Source organism: Ruditapes philippinarum, unplaced genomic scaffold (assembly GCF_026571515.1).
Source record: "Ruditapes philippinarum isolate M1 unplaced genomic scaffold, ASM2657151v2 ctg3619_1_1_1_1, whole genome shotgun sequence".
Classification (NCBI taxonomy): Eukaryota; Metazoa; Mollusca; class Bivalvia; order Venerida; family Veneridae; genus Ruditapes; species Ruditapes philippinarum.
In genome coordinates, this window is record NW_026861676.1 from 70,616 (window position 1) to 88,534 (window position 17,919).

Genomic DNA, 17,919 nt, shown 5'->3' on the forward strand with positions numbered 1-17,919 from the left:
GATTACCTTGGGTTGTCTTAGGTTGTCTAGATAGTCGAAGGTTATGGTAGGTTAGGGGTTAAGTGTAGTCTAAAATCAAAAGGTTACCTTGGCTTGTCTTATGTTATGTCACAAATTGAAAAGATTACCTTGGGTTGTCTTAGGTTGTCTAGATTATCGAAGGTTATGGTAGGTTAGAGGTTGGGAGTAGTCGAAAATCAAAGGGTTGTCCTAGGTTGACTTAGATTATGACCCAAATCTAAAAGATTAGCTTAGGTTGTCTTAGGTTGTCTAGATTATCGAAGGTTATGGTAGGTTAGGGGTTAAGTATAGTTTAAAATCAAAAGGTTACCTTGGCTTGTCTTAGGTTATGTCCCAAATTGAAAAAAAATTACCTTGGGTTGTCTTAGGTTGTCTAGATAGTCGAAGGTTATGGTAGGTTAGGGGTTGGGAGTAGTCGAAAATCAAAAGGTTACCTTGGCTTGTCTTAGGTTATGTCCCAAATTGAAAAGAAATACCTTGGGTCGTCTTAGGTTGTCTAGATAGTCGAAGGTTATGGTAGGTTAGGGGTTAAGTGTAGTCGAAAATCAAAAGGTTACCTTGGGTTGTCTTAGGTTATGTAGGAAATCGAAAAGATTAGCTTGGGTTGTCTTAGGTTGTCTAGATAGTCGTAGGTTATGGTAGGTTAGGGGTTAAGTGTAGTCGAAAATCAAAAGTTGTCTTAGGTTCTCTTACATTATGTCCCAAATGGAAAAGATTAGCTTAGGTTGTCTTAGGTTGTCTAGATTATCGAAGGTTATGGTAGATTAGGGGTTGGGAGTAGTCGTAAATCAAAAGGTTGTCTTAGATTGTCTTAGGTTATGTCCCAAATGGAAAAGATTAGCTTAGGTTGTCTTAGGTTCACTAGATTATCGAAGGTTATGGTAGGTTAGGGGTTGGGTGTAGTCTAAAATCCAAAGGTTGTCTTGGGTTTTCTTAGGTTATATAGATACTCGGTAACATATTATATATTGTTATAGAAGGTTAGGGTTAGTTAGCTTTGTTACTAAAAATAGATATCTTTGTTCTTTTTTCCAGCCCTTTTTTCTATATACATTTCTATATAGGACACCATTGCGACGCCATTTTTACATTTTCCATACAAGAAATGGCATCAAGCAATAAAATAACAGATCAAATATCAATTATTATTATAATTATCATCAACAGTATTATTAACTATTGTCTTCAATATAATAATTTTCAATTATGAAATGTAAACTATGAAAAACAAATTCAGCCATTAAATATTCATTCATCGAAAATAAAATAACGCATACCTTTTTTCTTAATTCCTTTGCAAACAATAAAATCCAAATCTTAAAGCACAATACACAGTAAACACTGCACAATTGTCAAAGTAATAAGTCAATATTTATCAAACAATTTAACACAAAGAATGCACTGTTCACAATGGTGTCCAAACTCAAAATGGCGATCTGAAAATAATTTATGAACATGTGCCCGGATGTATTTTCAAGTCACGTGATCTAATCAAATATGCATCATATAATACATTTCTATTGAAAATAGCTGTTTTAGGTAATATTTACTTATTAATTATGACATTATTATTAAAGATATTTTTATAAATGATATCACATATTGTGCGCAAGAGTTTCCTCTAAAATATACAACAAAAATATTAAACATTCGTCCGTCCGTCTGTTCAGGATAGCGAGAATAATATGGCATATTTTATATATAATATAATGCATTCTATATAAAGCATATTGGTATCATGTGACTATATTCTATAAATAGCACATTGTTACCATGTGATAATATTGACCAATCAAATTCATTTTGGGCATCATTCGAATGCCAATTTGGGCATCCACGTCATTCAACTCTTACCCTAACCCTAACCATAACCCAAAAGTAAGCTTTATAATACTCAGAGTAATCGAAATATAGATATAAGTAAGGTGGATATGTAAAAGTAAGCTTTATATTACTCAGAATAATTTTAAATGTACATATAAGTAAGGTGCGTAAACATAAGTCAGCTTATTACTATTCAGAGTAATAGAAATATTGAGATAAGTAAGTTGGGTAAGCAAAAGTAAGCTTTATATTATTCATAGTAATCGAAATACAGATAGAAGTAAGGTGGGTAAGCAAAAGTAAGCTTTATATTACTCAGAGTAATCGAAATACAGATATAAGTAAGGTGGGTAAGCAAAAGTAAGCTTTATATTATTCAGAGTAATCGAAATATAGATATAAGTAAGGTGGGTAAGCAAAAGTAAGCTTTATATTATTCAGAGTAATCGAAATATAGATATTAGTAAGGTGGGTAAGCAAAAGTAAGCTTAATATTATTCAGGGTAATCGAAATACAGGTATACGTAAAGTGGGTAGGCCATAGTAAGCTTTATATTATTCAGAATGATTTTAAATGTAGATATAAGTAAGGTGCGTAAACATTAGTCAGCTTATTACTATTCAGAGTAATAGAAATATAGATATAAGTAAGGTGGGTAAGCTAAAGTAAGCTTAATAGTACTCAGAGTAATCGAAATAGAGATATAAGTAAGGTGGGTAAGCAAAAGTAAGCTTTATATTACTCAGAGTAATCGAAATACAGATATAAGTAAGGTGGGTAAGCAAAAGTAAGCTTTATATTATTCAGAGTAATCGAAATACAGATATAAGTAAGGTGGGTAAGCGCAAAAGTAAGCTTTATATTACTCAGAGTAATCAAAAACTACAGATATACGTAAGGTGGGTAAGCAAAAGTAAGCTTTATATTACTCAGAGTAATCTAAATACAGATAAAAGTAAGGTGGGTAAGCAAAAGTAAGCTTTATGTTACTCCGAGTAATCGAAATACAGATATTAGTAAGGTGGATAAGCAAAAGTAAACTTGGTATTATTCAGAGTTATCGTAATATTGATATTAGTAAGGCGGGTAAGCGCAAAAGTAAGCTTTTTATTACTCAAAGTAATTGAAATACAGATATAAGGAAGGTGGGTAAGCAAAAGTAAGCTTTGTGTTACTCAGAGCAATCGGTTTATAGATATTGGTAAGGTGGGTAAGCAACCGTAAGCTTGATATTACTCAGAGTAATCGAAATACAGATATTACTCAGGTGGGTAAGCGAAAAAGTAAGCTTTATATTACCCTGAGTAATCGAAATATGTATATTATCAAGATCAGAGAGCAAGCAAAAGTTAGCTTTATATTACTCACCGTAATCGATACACAGATAGAAGTAAGGTGGGTTAGCAAATGTTAGCTTTATATTGTTCAGAGTAATCGAAATATAGATATACGTAAGGTGGGTAAGCAAAAGTAAGCTTTATATTACTCAGAGTAACCGAAATGCAGATATAAGTATGGTATAGTAAATATAACCGGTGCAATCCTGAGTTAATTTTTAAAAACAGTATTCAAGAAATAGTTCTATGTGCAATAAATTATTATTACAATGTAAATAGCGAAAGGAAGAATATTTTATACAAGCTATTAAGAATCTATTAAGTTAATATAGCATTATAGGGCGCCAGGTATGATGAACAGACGGACAAAGATATACGTTAATGCATTTCACATTCGTATGTAAGTATTTGTCTACAATTTGAAATACAATATATTGAAATATCTTTATGCGTTTTGTCATGATTTATAATTGAAAATGATTAAACTATTTGTTATGTTCATAACGGATCAGAAATAAAGGTGTCGGAATACAAGTTTTTAATGATTATTACGGGCGGATGAATAGAGATATTTTACATTATATACCATATTTGGCCTCTTACCGGCATGCAATAGACTAGAACATATATCATTGTTTTGCACGTTATCCTCAACATACTTATCATTAAATGCAATTAGTGTTCCTTTAGTAACTATTATTCACAGCAATAAATAAATAATTACTGGAAATACTTTATAATTTGTGTCATCAATATTGATTGACATCTAGTGAAGGCATTTTGTAAACTTGAAATTATTTTTCGTTTCGTATATCGCCTTTTTAAGTTAATGATAATGTACGAAGATGTCGTTATCAATGCAATTACAATTATTGTATGATATTTAGTTTTAGCAGCGATGTAGTGCACAACACATATATACAATATCAGTTGCATGCGTTCGTTCACAACTTTAAGAGTCTCTTCGTGCCCAGACACTATTTTACACCATTAAGATCAAATACTTCACGAAGTTTCGGCCTAGTATCTATGCTTCTAGAAAGTATAATACATTTCGTTTTGGCAGTACTTAACATTCAATACAGTCTTTTGTACTTTATGCGAAATGAATTATACGATCTATCAGGGATGCTTGCAGAGCGGCACTCTTCTTGATACTTGGTATACAGTTGTTGCAAAGTTGTATCCGACGTTCTGAACTGTTCATGCAGATGTGCTACAATTGCCAGTTCTTCGCTTCTCAAGTTTGTTGTAATCTATAACTTGCCGGACTCCAGAAATGCAACACATGTATAAAAGTCATGATACAAACAAGACTTTCATCGCTTAATTTAAGCTCTTCAAGTTTCCGTAAAACATGTCGTTATCCAGGGAAAGCCGTCATTTGTACCAGTAAGAAATCTAGTAAAGCAGAGCTTTCTTTCGTTCCAGTTCGTTCAGTACCATGGCACACAGCAACCCGCCCTTAACCTCAATGCTGGCTCCATCAGCTTCGCAGAGGTCTTTAACTGCCCAGATTCCGTAACTAAAGTGCCAACACAAGCACGGTTTCCTTTGCTGATCATAAGCCCCTAAATGCAGGAAATAGCACAGTTGTAATTCTTCTAGTCCCTTTATAATCAGAGATTCTATGTTTTGTCCTTCTTTTTCAAAGCAGCTTCAAAATGTTTCATAAACACCATCGATATTTACAGTTTGGCACACACGTTACTGCTGACTTAAACTCTTTCTAGAAGTTGCACTTACACACGAAGGAGAATGTCCACCGTCTTTCAAGGAAGCTAAAAATGCACCAAAACCACCGGACATGCACCAATATCGTACATATCAAGCACAATGATTTTACGAGTCTGCGGCCTAACACCAAACTAACTGCTTTCCATATAATCGCAAAATCCAAACATTTTCTCCAATTGATGTTGTACAACAAATGCTGCTTAGAATAGATGCTTAGTGGTGGCGTAGTGTCTTCATCGGAACAACAAGAAAACTTATTTCTAGTCTTAAAAAGCCTTATTGATCACTTACGCATCGACTTGGATTTCCTATGCCCACGCCAAGGTTTACGGCACAATGATTGGACAGGTATGATAACGGATGACCCCAAAGTATTTTTTCCACCGCTAATTCAAGTTGGTATGCCTCCCACACACCACTGCCGGTGCCTTTATATTGTTCAAAAAGAGACTGTAACCGATCGCAAAGGTTTAAGCCAATGGTTTTCAAGCATGTCATAAAGCTTTGCTCGGCAAAAGGTATAATCATTGCTTTATCGCGTAGGAGCTCAGACACATTTGAAAGGTTAATCAGGCCAGCCGCAGACACATGATCCTCAATTGCAGGCAGTGACATCACAAAATCAAGTCGGCAAACGGAATTAGTCATCTTTAAGAAATTGCTGCGTATTTCCGAGATGTATCGCGCTGCGTCCGTTGTCAGGGCGTCGTTTGCATTTCTCAAACCGGCACAAAAGATGACTGACGCGCTCACTGGATGATACCTTGTCTTCGGGTACCTGTGCGGGAATATCAGCAATATAAAACTGAACAAAGTGAACCTGTTCCGGAAAGCGACAGATCCTTCGCAGTTTACCGCTAACGGACAAATGAATCCATAATTATCACTCTGGAAATTGGCACCTCGAACAAAGAACAACATGTGGTCACATTTCCACGATTCTCAGCTTATATTCTCTATGGCCTTGTCGAGAACCCAAAAAATACGCTTTCTTCGGACAGCGCGGGTTTCTACGGATTTTCCCCACTTTAAACACATTTTTTTAAAACTAAATGAAGCCCTTTAAAAACGGGAAATCGATACTTTTCGCGGTTTTTTTCACAAATCGATAGCTAAATTTTAAAGACTGGAAGCCTTGGGTGTACTTTGCGTTTACTGATTTTTGAAACACACCCAGAAATTGTGGGCTATCAGGGGGCAAAATAAAAAATTTAAACTCACATAATTTTACTTTATTTTATCCAGTGTCCTTCTAATAAAACCGTTAAAAATCAAAACCGATTAAACCGATTACAAAACTCTTTTTTTTATTTTTCTTCAACCAAGTCAGTGTCAATCCCATATATATTCTTTGCAAAGGCAGTGTTTTGGGTCAAAATTTAAGGTATAAAATGAAAAAATTTCCCCACCCCGAGAAAGTAAAGATTAAATGTCCCAACACACCCCCTTAAATCACAGTTCGACTCTGGGGTGAATATCATTCAGTTTCACAGGGCTTCTTTAGCAAAGAATACACGTTTTTTTGGACTTATATCCACCCCGGTATAAGAAACAAATGTGAAACTGATGATTTTTTCTGTAGGTTTTTTCCATTCAAATTGTTACCCCATCAATGTCGGAAAAAGTTCAAGGGAGTTTTTGGGTTTTTTTCTTTTCATGCTAATTTTGTAGCTCAGCACAAATATATCCAGTTCTATAAAAAACCCTTTTTTTATCAGTATATGCATTCCATTCTCGCAAAAAATGCACAAATTTTTCTATTAGTAGAAAGCATAAAGTCATCTTGGTTTTAACCCCCATATAACTGAAATGAAAAAAATTTTAAAAGTATAAAAAAGGGGAAAGGGCCTTTTAAAATAAAAGAAAGGGATTGGTAATAAAAAATAACGTGTTTAAGCTTAGGAAGCAATTAGTTCATTTCTTCTTTGGGGGGTTTTCCTTTTGTATGGCCCCAAACAAAAAGTGTACAAGTACGTGACTTTCTTTTTGATTTCCCCAAAACTGAAATAAATTCGTAAGTAAAGAATAAAAAATAAAAAAATAGTAAAAATTTTGAAAAACACCCAGTGGATTTTTCCCCGGACAAACAGCGTACGCTGAAAAAGCAAAAGGGGTTTAAGTTTTTTTAAAAAGGGAAAGTTTGGGAAAGCTAGATAAGCAAAAGGCCTCCCTGAAAAACCCAAGGCCCCCGCTGGGTAGATTCAGTCGTCAAACCCTGGGTTTAAGGGCTTCAAAAAGCTAAATAGTAAATGGGCGAAAGGTGGTTGCTCAAGGCTTAACATGCCAATGAAAACCCGCGTAAAATGGGATTTAAATTGAGTAATCAAAAACGGTGAGAAAATTTCCCGGAAGAAGCTTCGAAAAGCTCAGAGCTGAATTTTTAAAAGTAAGTGGGCATTCTTCAGTATAAGCTGAAAAATCATGGGGTAAGTTGATATTATAGATTTTAGGGGGTAATTTGTAAAGAATGAGCTTTTTAAACTTCCATTTTTTTTGGGGAAAATTTAAAACCAGTAAAGGGGGTTTGCTTAAAAAGAAATTGGGGAATAAGAGTACCCTAATTAACAAGAGTAAGCTCTTTTTGCTTCAGAAAATAAGCTGAATAAGCATAAAAGTAAAGCGAATCGTTTTCTTTTGAATAACGTAAAAACTTTACAGTAAAACGTTTGTTGAAAATACAGTAAAATACGGGGAAGATTTAAGCTGGGTAAATTTAAAAGAAAAATGAAAAATACGATTTTAGTATTTTTGAATAAGCTTTGTAATTAAGGAGGAAAGTGGTTAATCAAATTAGAAACTTTTTTTGTGCATTTTAGACAAAGCGAATCAAGGGGAATGGATGGTTTTAGTTTCAATCACAGAGAAGATAACCTTCAAAAGAAGCTGTGTAAACCCTTTGTTTTAAATTTTTTTGCCCAAATTTAAAAGGGACGATGAAAAGGGTTCGCAGGTCGTTGCTGGGGAAAAAAGTTTGCTCCGTTTTAAACCATCCGAGTCAATCAAATTTTTATAGGAGGGAAAGGCCCAAATAATCAAGAGGATTAATCGCTAACCCTTTTTTCAGGGGGCATAGACTTAAATTTTTAAAAAAAATAAAAAAAATAACTTTTAACCCTAATATAAAAACAAAAAAATAGGGGTTTTATATGTAAGACACACCCGTTTCAGTAATAAAGAAAAAAAAGGAAAAACCCAAAGACAAAATTGGGTGAGGGAAAGATTTTTATTTTTTTTTTAACCCCTTTCGGGGGTTTTTAGAAAAAATTGCTTCCCCTAATCCATTTGGTACGTTTTTGGTTGGGCCCCAATTTCACCGACAACGGAAACAGGGGGCCAGTGTTCATTGGGGCGACATTTAAAAAGGTTTTTAGCACCTTACCAAATGCCGGGCCCCAAATATGCAAACTTTATGTTTTCAAATGGGGGTGGGAAAGGTAGATGAACTAACCTTTCTGCCCCATAGATGGCAATTAGCAAAACGAGGAGGCATTTTACCAATTTGTTTTAAAGTGTTTATACTTTTTAAATACTTATGCGCATCAAAAATTTTTTTAGTTTAGCAAGTTTCAAAAGTAAAATGAAAAAAAACCGGAAAAAATTTCAAATTTTATTTGGGGCTAAACTTTTTAAAAAAAGCCCGAAAATATTTCTTTTTAATTGTTTTTTTTTCGCCCTGGAGAGTTCCCGTTTTGTAAACCCGGGATAAGGGAAACAAAGTTTGCTCTTTCCCCAATTTCCCTTTTTGCACAAGGGCCCCCGAAAAGGAAAACTTTTTAGAACCCCTTTCCCCTTTGGGGGGGCTCCATATCCCCTGCATTTTCAAAACGGAAAAATTGTAAGAAAAACCCACAGTTTGGGATGTTTTGCATAGGAGTCGGTTTGTTTTGGAGGTTTCCTATAACGAGCCCAGTCAAAGATCCGACCTCTTTTTTAAAATGCTCATTAAAAGGGAAATTTTTTTTTACTTCCCTTTTACTTTTTCCCATTTTTTCCACATGTTTCCAAAACTTTATCTCAAAATTTAAAAATGCATAGTAAGGGACAAGCCCCCACCGATTCAACTCTGCTGCACCATAGCAACATCACTTAAACATTCCTCTTCCTAACTGAGAATCAGTTGTTGTTTTCGCCAAGTTCTCATTCCATGTTTTCTATTTTTAATTATTTTTTCTTATTTTGGCTAATATGCGAAATATTTTAAAGTTTTAAAACGGCATTAAAATTTAAAAAATAAAACATTACTTCTCGATAAACTAAACAATCCAAATTATAACAATATTAAAATCCTTGTTCTTTTTTTTTGTTCAAATATTGCCATGCTTCAACAACACTGAACAAAATGGCGCCCACAAAACGTCTCATATTCAAAAGATCTTATCAAACTGCATACATATCTTAACCAACGTTTGGCGTTTTCCCGGGGCGGAATTCAGAACAAAAGGGAATCTATTTTAAAGGTTTAACATATAAAAGATAAACAACCCCAAAACATACAACTATTTCGTTTAAGGGTTTTTTTTTATAACATACAAAATTGGGAATTTCAGTAACGTACGATGCATAGAACAAATGAAAAAAAAAAACATTTTTAAAAAATACACGTGACCAAAAAAAGAAACCCAAACAAAAAAATTTTATCAAAAGGCCCTTTTGTTTTAATGATCAATCTTGTTTTTGACCCGCAAATTCCCAACCCTAAACCCTAACCCCAAATAAACCCCCCTAACCCCAAAAAATAACCCCCAAAACCCAACCCCAACCCCCCAAAGGGAATGGGATAAAACTCTTACAGTAAAGGAGTAAAGGTGGGTAAACCTAGGTAAAGGTCAAAAACACTTTTCAGAGTGATAGAGTAAGGTGGGTTTAATGCAGGTTTGCTGGGTAATAGAGGAGTAAGGGGTGAAGTGTAAGGTAATGGTCAATACCACTCTTACAGTAAAAGGAGGTAAAGGTGGGTAAACCTGGGGTAAAGGTCAAAAACAGTCGAAGAGAAAAAAGAGTAAAAGGTGGGTAAACCCTAAGGTAAAAAGGTCAAAAACACTTTCAGAGTGATAGAGTAAAGGTGGGTAAGCAGGTTTTGCTGGGTAATAGAGAGTAAGGGGTGAAGTGTAAGGGTAATGGTCATACACACTCTTACAGTAAGCGAGTAAAGGTGGGTAAACCTGGGTAAGGTCAAAACCAGCGAGAGAAAAGAGTAAAGGTGGGGTAAACCTAGGTAAAGGTTCAAAAACACTTTCAGGTGATAGAGTAAAGGTGGGTAATGCAGGTTTGGCCTGCGTTAATAGAGAGTAAGGGTGAAGTGTAAGGGTAATGGTCATACACACTCTTACAGTAAAGGAGTAAAGGTGGGGTAAACCTGGGTAAAAGGTCAAAAACAGTCGAAGAGAAAAAGAGTGGGTAAACCTAGGTAGCTACCATTCTTTTCATAGGAGTAAACGTGTGTCGAAGCTTCGTTACTAAAAATAGATCCTTTGTTCTGTTTCGCGCCTTTTTTTACATAACCAACATAGACATAAATGACGTTACAGCAATGGTAATATTTCATGGCTCCTACATTTACTCTAACAGTTTTTCATGCTCATATAATCATCAATCAAAAAATGAATATCATCATCATCATCATCATCATCATAATCATCATCATCTCATCAATATCATCATCACGCATACCATCATCATCATAATCATCATAATCATCATCATCATCACTTTTCATTATCAAACATCAACATCATTTCATCATCATCAAAATCATTCATCATCATCATCATCACTATCATCATCATCATCATCATCATTCGTCATCACCATCATCATCATCATCACTTTCATCATAAACTTTCATCATCAACATCAAGCATTCATCATCATCAATCATCATTATCATTATCATCAAATTCATCATCATCGTAGTTATCAATATGAAGAGAGCAAGAGTCTCTGCTGTTGTCTTGTGTCTTGATGTTTTATTCTCTCATCAAATAAATACGTCACAAAAAATGGCTAAAATACATATTTCAACTACTCACAACAATGATATAATAAACACATTCTTATATGAAAATTTGCTGTCTTACGTCAATTTTCAATTATATAATTTTGACATTATTAATAAAAGATACTTTTATAAAATGATAATCACATATTTACGCAAGAGTCTCCTCTAAAATATACAACAAAAAATATTAAACATCCGTCCGTCGTCCGTCTGTTCAGGATAGCGAGAAATAAAATGGCATATTTTATATAAAAATATAATGCATTCTATATAAAGCATATTCTATAAATAGCACATTGTTACCATGTGATAATATTGACCAATCAAATTCATTTTGGGCATCATTCGAATGCCCATTTGGCATCCACGTCATTTCAGCTCTTACCCTAACCCTAACCCTAACCCTAACCCTAACCCTAACCCTAACCGGCCGTAAATCTCAACCTCCACCACCTCCATCTCCCATGAATGCACCACACGGTCGAAGGAGGGAAAATCCCCCCTTGACACCAGAACAAGAACACAAGGAAAAACCATACTGTAAGAGACAGAGAGAGAGAGAGAAAGTCAGACAACTGAATGAAAATACTGGCAAGTGTAAGTAATATATAGGAGATGAAATAAGAATCTAAAAAAATAGATCCTTTGTTCTGTTTCGCGCCTTTTTTTACATATTAACATAGACATAAATGACGTTACAGCAATGTAATATTTCATGGCTCCTACATTTAAACTCTAACAGTTTTTCATGCTCATATAATCATCAATCAAAAAATGAATATCATCATCATCATCATCATAATCATCATCATCATGAACATCATTATAATCATCATCATCATCATCATAATCATCATCATCATCACTTTCATTATCAACATCAACATCATCATCATCATCATCATCATCAACATTATCATCTTCATCATCATCATCATCATCAACATCAGCATCATCATCATCATCATCATCACTTTCATCATCACTTTCATCATCACTTTCATCATCACTTTCATCATCATCATCATCATCATCATCATCATCATCATCATCATCATCATCACTATCATCATCATCATCTTCATCATCATCATAATCATCATCATCATCATAATCAGCATCATCATCACTTTCATCATCAACATCATCATCAAAATCATCATCATCAAAATCATCATCATCATCACTATCATCATCATCATCATCATCATCATAATCATCATCATCACTTTCATCATAACTTTCATCATCAACATCAGCAGCATCATCACTTTCATCATCATTATCATTATCATCATCATCATCATCATCATCATCATCATCATCGTAGTTTTCAATATGAAGAGAGCAAGAGTCCCTGCTGTTGTCTTGTGTCTTGATATTTATTCTCTCATCAAATAAATACGTCCACAAAAAAATGGCTAAAATACATATTTCAACTAACTCACAACAATGATATATTAAAACACATTCTTATATGAAAATTGAGGTCTTACGTCATTTTCAATTATTAATTATGACATTATTAATAAAGATACTTTTATAAATGATATCATATATATTGTACGCAAGAGTCTCCTCTAAAATATACAACAAAAATATTAAACATCCGTCCGTCCGTCTGTTCAGGATAGCGAGAATAATATGGCATATTGTTATATATAATATAATGCATTCTATATAAATCATATTCTATAAATAGCACATTGTTACCATGTGATAATATTGACCAATCAAATTCATTTTGGGCATCACTCGAATGCCCATTTGGGCATCCACGCCATTCAGGTCTTACCCTAACCCTAACCCTAACCCTAACCCTAACCCTAACCCTAACCCTAACCCTAACCCTAACCCTAACCCTAACCCTAACCCTAACCCTAACCCTAACCCTAACCCTAACCCCTAACCCCTAACCCTAACCCTAACCCTAACCCTAACCCTAACCCTAACCCTAACCCATAGGTAAGGTAGTGAGTAAGGTACTAGGTAGGTTAACCCAGTAAGGATATGCTTCAAATTCGCGGTTAGGATGAGTAAGGGGTAATAGGTAAGGTACTAGGTAAGGTAGGTAAGGTAGTGAGTAAGGTATAAGGTAGGTTAACCCAGTAAGGATATGCTTCAAATTCGCGGTTAGGATGAGTAAGGGGTAATAGGTAAGGTAAGGGGTTAAGAGTAATAGAAAATATCAGTTATTTTCATCATTATTAATAGGTTTTTTAATCGGTCCGAGCCCCATTAGCCTACATATATATTATTATTATATACCGCCGTGTAGGCAATGATCCTGGCTACGATTTGAGACTATTTTCAGGTGTCTGGGTTGACTAAAGGGCTCTCAGCAAGTGTTTGAAGGTCACTTGTACGGGTTTGAACTTGTATTTGTCCGTTATTTTCATCATTATTAATAGGTTTTACATAGATCCGAGCCCCATTAGGCTACATATATATTATTATTATATAGCGCCGTGTAGGCACGAATCCTGGCTACAATTTGAGACTATTTTCAGGTGTCTGGGACGACAACAGCGGTCTCTGCAAGTGTTTGAAGTTGACTTGTCTGCTTTTCAAGTTGTACTTTTTCATTTTTCACAGATTACTAAAGGGTTTGCAACCCGGTTAGAGTCCCAGAGAATAGATATATACACATAACATGCAGGGTTGTCAAGGTGCAGATCCTGGCAACAAAATGAGACCACTTTCATGTATCTAGGACGACTACAGGGGTCTCAGCAAGTCCTTGAAGGTGACTTGTCCGGGTTCGAACTTGTATTTAGCCGTTATTTTCAGCATTATTAATAGGTTTTTCATCGGTCCGAGCCCCATTAGCCTACATATATATGATTATTATATAGCGCCGTGTAGGCACAGACCCTGGACACAATTTGAGACTATTTTCAGGTGTCTGGGACGACTACAGCGGTCTCTGCAAGTGTTTGAAGTTGACTTGTCTGATTTTCAACTTGTACTTTTCCACTTTTTAACATATAACTAAAGGGTTTGCAACCCGGTTCGAGTCCCAGAGACTAGATATATACACATAACATGCAGGGCTGTGTAGGTGCACATCTTGGCGACAAAATGAGACCATTTCTAAGCATTTCAGTCAAACAGGGATGTCTCAGTAACGATTTGAAACAGCCCGATCAGGGTTCGAACTTGTATTTAGCCGTTATTTTCATCATTATTAATAGTTTTTTTAATCGGTCCGAGTCCCATAGGCTACAAATATATAATTATTATATAGCGTCGTGTATGCACGGATCTTGGCTACAATTTGAGACTATTTTCAGGTGCCTGCGACGACTACAGGGCTCTCAGCAAGTCTTTGAAGGTGACTTGTCTGCTTTGTAAGTTGTACTTTTCCACTTTTTAACAGATTATTAAAGGGTTTGCAACCCGGTTCGAGTCCCAGAGAATAGATATATACACATAACATGCAGGGTTATATAGGTACACATCTTGGCGACAAAAGTAGACCATTTTAAAGTATTTCAGTCAATTACGGAAGTCTCAGTAAGGATTTAAAGGAACTCACAACAATGATATATTAAACACATTCTTATATGAAAATTGCTGTCTTACGTCATTTTCAATTATTAATAATGACATTATTAATAAAGATACTTTTATAAATGATATCACATATTGTACGCAAGAGTCTCCTCTAAAATATACAACAAAAATATTAAACATCCGTCCGTCCGTCTGTTCAGGATAGCGAGAATAAAATGGCATATTTTATATAAAATATAATGCATTCTATATAAAGCATATTCTATAAATAGCACATTGTTACCATGTGATAATATTGACCAATCAAATTCATTTTGGGCATCATTCGAATGCCCATTTGGGCATCCACGCCATTCAGCTCTTACCCTAACCCTAACCCTAACCTAACCCTAACCCTAACCCTAACCCTAACCCCTAACCCTAACCCTAACCCTTTTTATTTGGATATTTTAAAAAACCCAAAAAATGAATTTATAAACAAATTTTTGTATGGTAAATTTTTTAAAAAAGGACATAAAAATTTGGGTTTTGAAAAAATTTTTTGTTTTTAGATTTTTTTGTTTGGCCCGGGGGCTGGATGGTGCTCGATGACGGCGATGGATGATGATGATTGGTGGGTGGTTGACTGATTCATTGAAAAAAAAACGTTTGACTATGTGTAATGAAATATGAATCATTGACACTGCGTCTAATATTGCTTTGGTTCATGACTACGTGCGGTCTTTAGGGACGATAAATTTTTAGCAAAACCGGGCGACAATGAGTTGGGCGTCGTCAACTGATACCCCTTCCTTTGTGAAGCTAATACCGGCTATAAGTCCGGAGGGACCAGGTCCCTTTGCTTTCCGATGAACAAAAATAATATTATATTAGATAAGAGAAAAGCAACGAATATATTTAGAATGGGGAAAGATAATAGGGTGCTGGGTATATGGCTGTTTGTTAGAAAAAGTTGTGTCTGGCGCTTAAAAGTTTTGTTTATAAACCATTTAATAAATTTTTCCTGAATGTTATTTGGTGCAAGGAAACACTGCCTATATAAACATTTTCATAAGTAGCAATATTCGCAAATCGTTTCATTGAAATAGATTAAAAATCGATACTCGTATTTGACTAACATAAGGCGATAATTTATGGCAAGTAGCATGAGCCCGTACGACTAGCCATTTCCATACGAGTAAAGTGACAAAAACAAAATTGCAATTTAATCGAAGACTATTAGTGAAATTATTTATTTCATAACACACTCTTCAACATTTTTCTTAGTGATAAAATTTGTTTCAGAATTTAATTTTAACTCTCTTCAATACTGTCTTTTTTGTAACCATCCCCATTTTACAGCAAGATAGAAGTAGGATTTGTTGTTGCAATTTAGTTAGGAACGATCAATTTAAATAATTGTTCAATGACATAGACACAGACAACATAAAAATCTCATTCACATTAGAAACCTTGTAGTAAGATTTTCTCGGTTTGACCACCCAGGTAAACATTTATATTATAAGCATTTTTTATCATTTTTTCAGAATACCTCGCTGCTGCTTGCAGTCGTAATAGTTTTTCCTTTGAAAAGACGGCTCGCAAAAGTTCTAAATGTTTCTTTTCTTTTGTCAAACGGTGAAAATTGCCCTCCTGAAGTTGTACAGTACATTCTATATCTCTATCAGAGATATTTAAATCAAAGAAGGACGCAAGTTTCTTCAACTCACGTGACATGTTTGTTTGAAGTTTTTCATACTGCAAAACGTGCACTGGTCCTTTGAATTTCTTTATTGTGTTTCTTGTCAGATCGACATACCAACGTAACCTGCGATCGAACGTCCTATTGATTTCTGTAAGATCCAAAAAATATGTTGGGAAATTTCATAGATATACGTACATGTGTATTAATTATATTAATAACAATAATGAAGATATATAGGTTAACCTTTCATAATATGATTTTAACCGCATGCTAGCAAACATATCGATACCATTTACAATAGGGTTATTTAAACAAAATTTAAAAGCGAAACGAAAATATGATCTTATAAGTCACTTGTTTTGTGTTTTCCTTAACATGTTCACACATTTAAAAATACCTATAATACAAACTAAATGTATTTATTAATACGTTTTTTATATGAACTTTACCTTCAATCAAAACTTTTTCCGATGAATGACCTGTGTGTCCGGCCTTTATAAAGTTTGAAAAAGAAAGGAGGGCGTCATATGGATTTCGTAGGAGCAAAATTATCTTTGAGAACATTTCAAACTGCCGTGTATAATGAGTTTTAACAACTACAGTTTTTGTTTTGTCATGTTGACATTCATACGGAAAACCGTTCACTCTGAGGTTTTGATCACAATACACACTGGATGTGCCAAATCCTGTAATATAATGCTTTAAGTTTTAAAAAAGTGTTTTTTTTTAATATTTGTCTGTAATGAAGATGTAAAATATTTGTTCCTGAGACATACTGTGCCTTTACATACAAATAATACAGGGGAAATGTCAGTATTTAGAAATTATATTTAAATTGCATTAAAGGCTGAACTCAATGTATCACATAGTATAGTAAATAACTGAATACCGCATGCGTCTTAAATCATATACATCATTATCAAAGTCATCTTTGGTTATTTTGTGGCACATTTATTGAAATAGAACTGAGATGATTTTAATTTGAAGTTATCGTTTTTATTGTTTCACACCAATTATTTCGGGTCTGACAAATAAAAACTTTGTCACAATGTTAAATGTATATTTTATACCTGTCATTTGCTGTATTAGATGTCGGGTCCACGTATTACCAGATCCTGGAAAACTGACTAGACCCGTGATAGGCATTGTTGTTTGAGACAATACAACTTCTTTCTTCGTGCACTCACCAGTTTCTGTTTTACCGTTTCCAATGCGGGTAATATTACCTTTTCCAATTTCTACATTTGTTTCAAATTTAAGCTTTATAGTACTGTCATTTTTTTTTTTTAGTTAATATTTTTGCGTTCCTTCTAGAGGAAACGCTTTTCTTGTTTTCGACATCTTTATTTGAAAGTTTCTTTGTTTCCCGTATGTTATCCAAACTTGAAATTTTTCTTTCCTTTGAAGGCTGAAGCTGGTGCCATTCTGATTGAAATGTATTGTGCTCACCGTTATTGACAAAACTTGGGTATAAACCTATTAAAAGAGCTAATATCAAAAACAGAACAACACACAATTTGTAATTCCTGATATATTTTAAAATCATAATAACAGTTGAATTGTAATCCTGTTTGAATATTTAGAATACAAGCACTGAAAAAAAACTTTGAAAAAATGGAGACAGATACTGTCAGCGACCCAATGGAGAACTACCATCAAATGATTTTCTCTGTTGTATTGGGTGGGAAAAAAAAACATTCTACCTTTGCTCCATCATCATGTAAATATTATTATATTTAATTTGTATGTTTACATTTTGTTGAAAAGCTAGAATAGACAATCAATAACTCCTATATCATAG

At 34.4% G+C, this 17,919-nt stretch overlaps 1 protein-coding gene across 1 annotated transcript; it reads right to left on the reverse strand.

The window, feature by feature from the left end:
• Positions 1 to 15,656: 15,656 nt before the first annotated feature.
• Positions 15,657 to 17,714, reverse strand: LOC132716479 (WSCD family member CG9164-like). Its single transcript, XM_060699763.1, has 3 exons — positions 17,189 to 17,714; positions 16,568 to 16,804; positions 15,657 to 16,266 (listed from the first exon to the last, which is right to left on the reverse strand). The coding sequence occupies exons 1-3, from the start codon at positions 17,262 to 17,264 to the stop codon at positions 15,878 to 15,880; spliced, it is 702 nt and encodes a 233-aa protein (XP_060555746.1). The 5' UTR covers positions 17,265 to 17,714; the 3' UTR covers positions 15,657 to 15,877.
• Between the last annotated feature and the right edge of the window lie 205 nt (positions 17,715 to 17,919).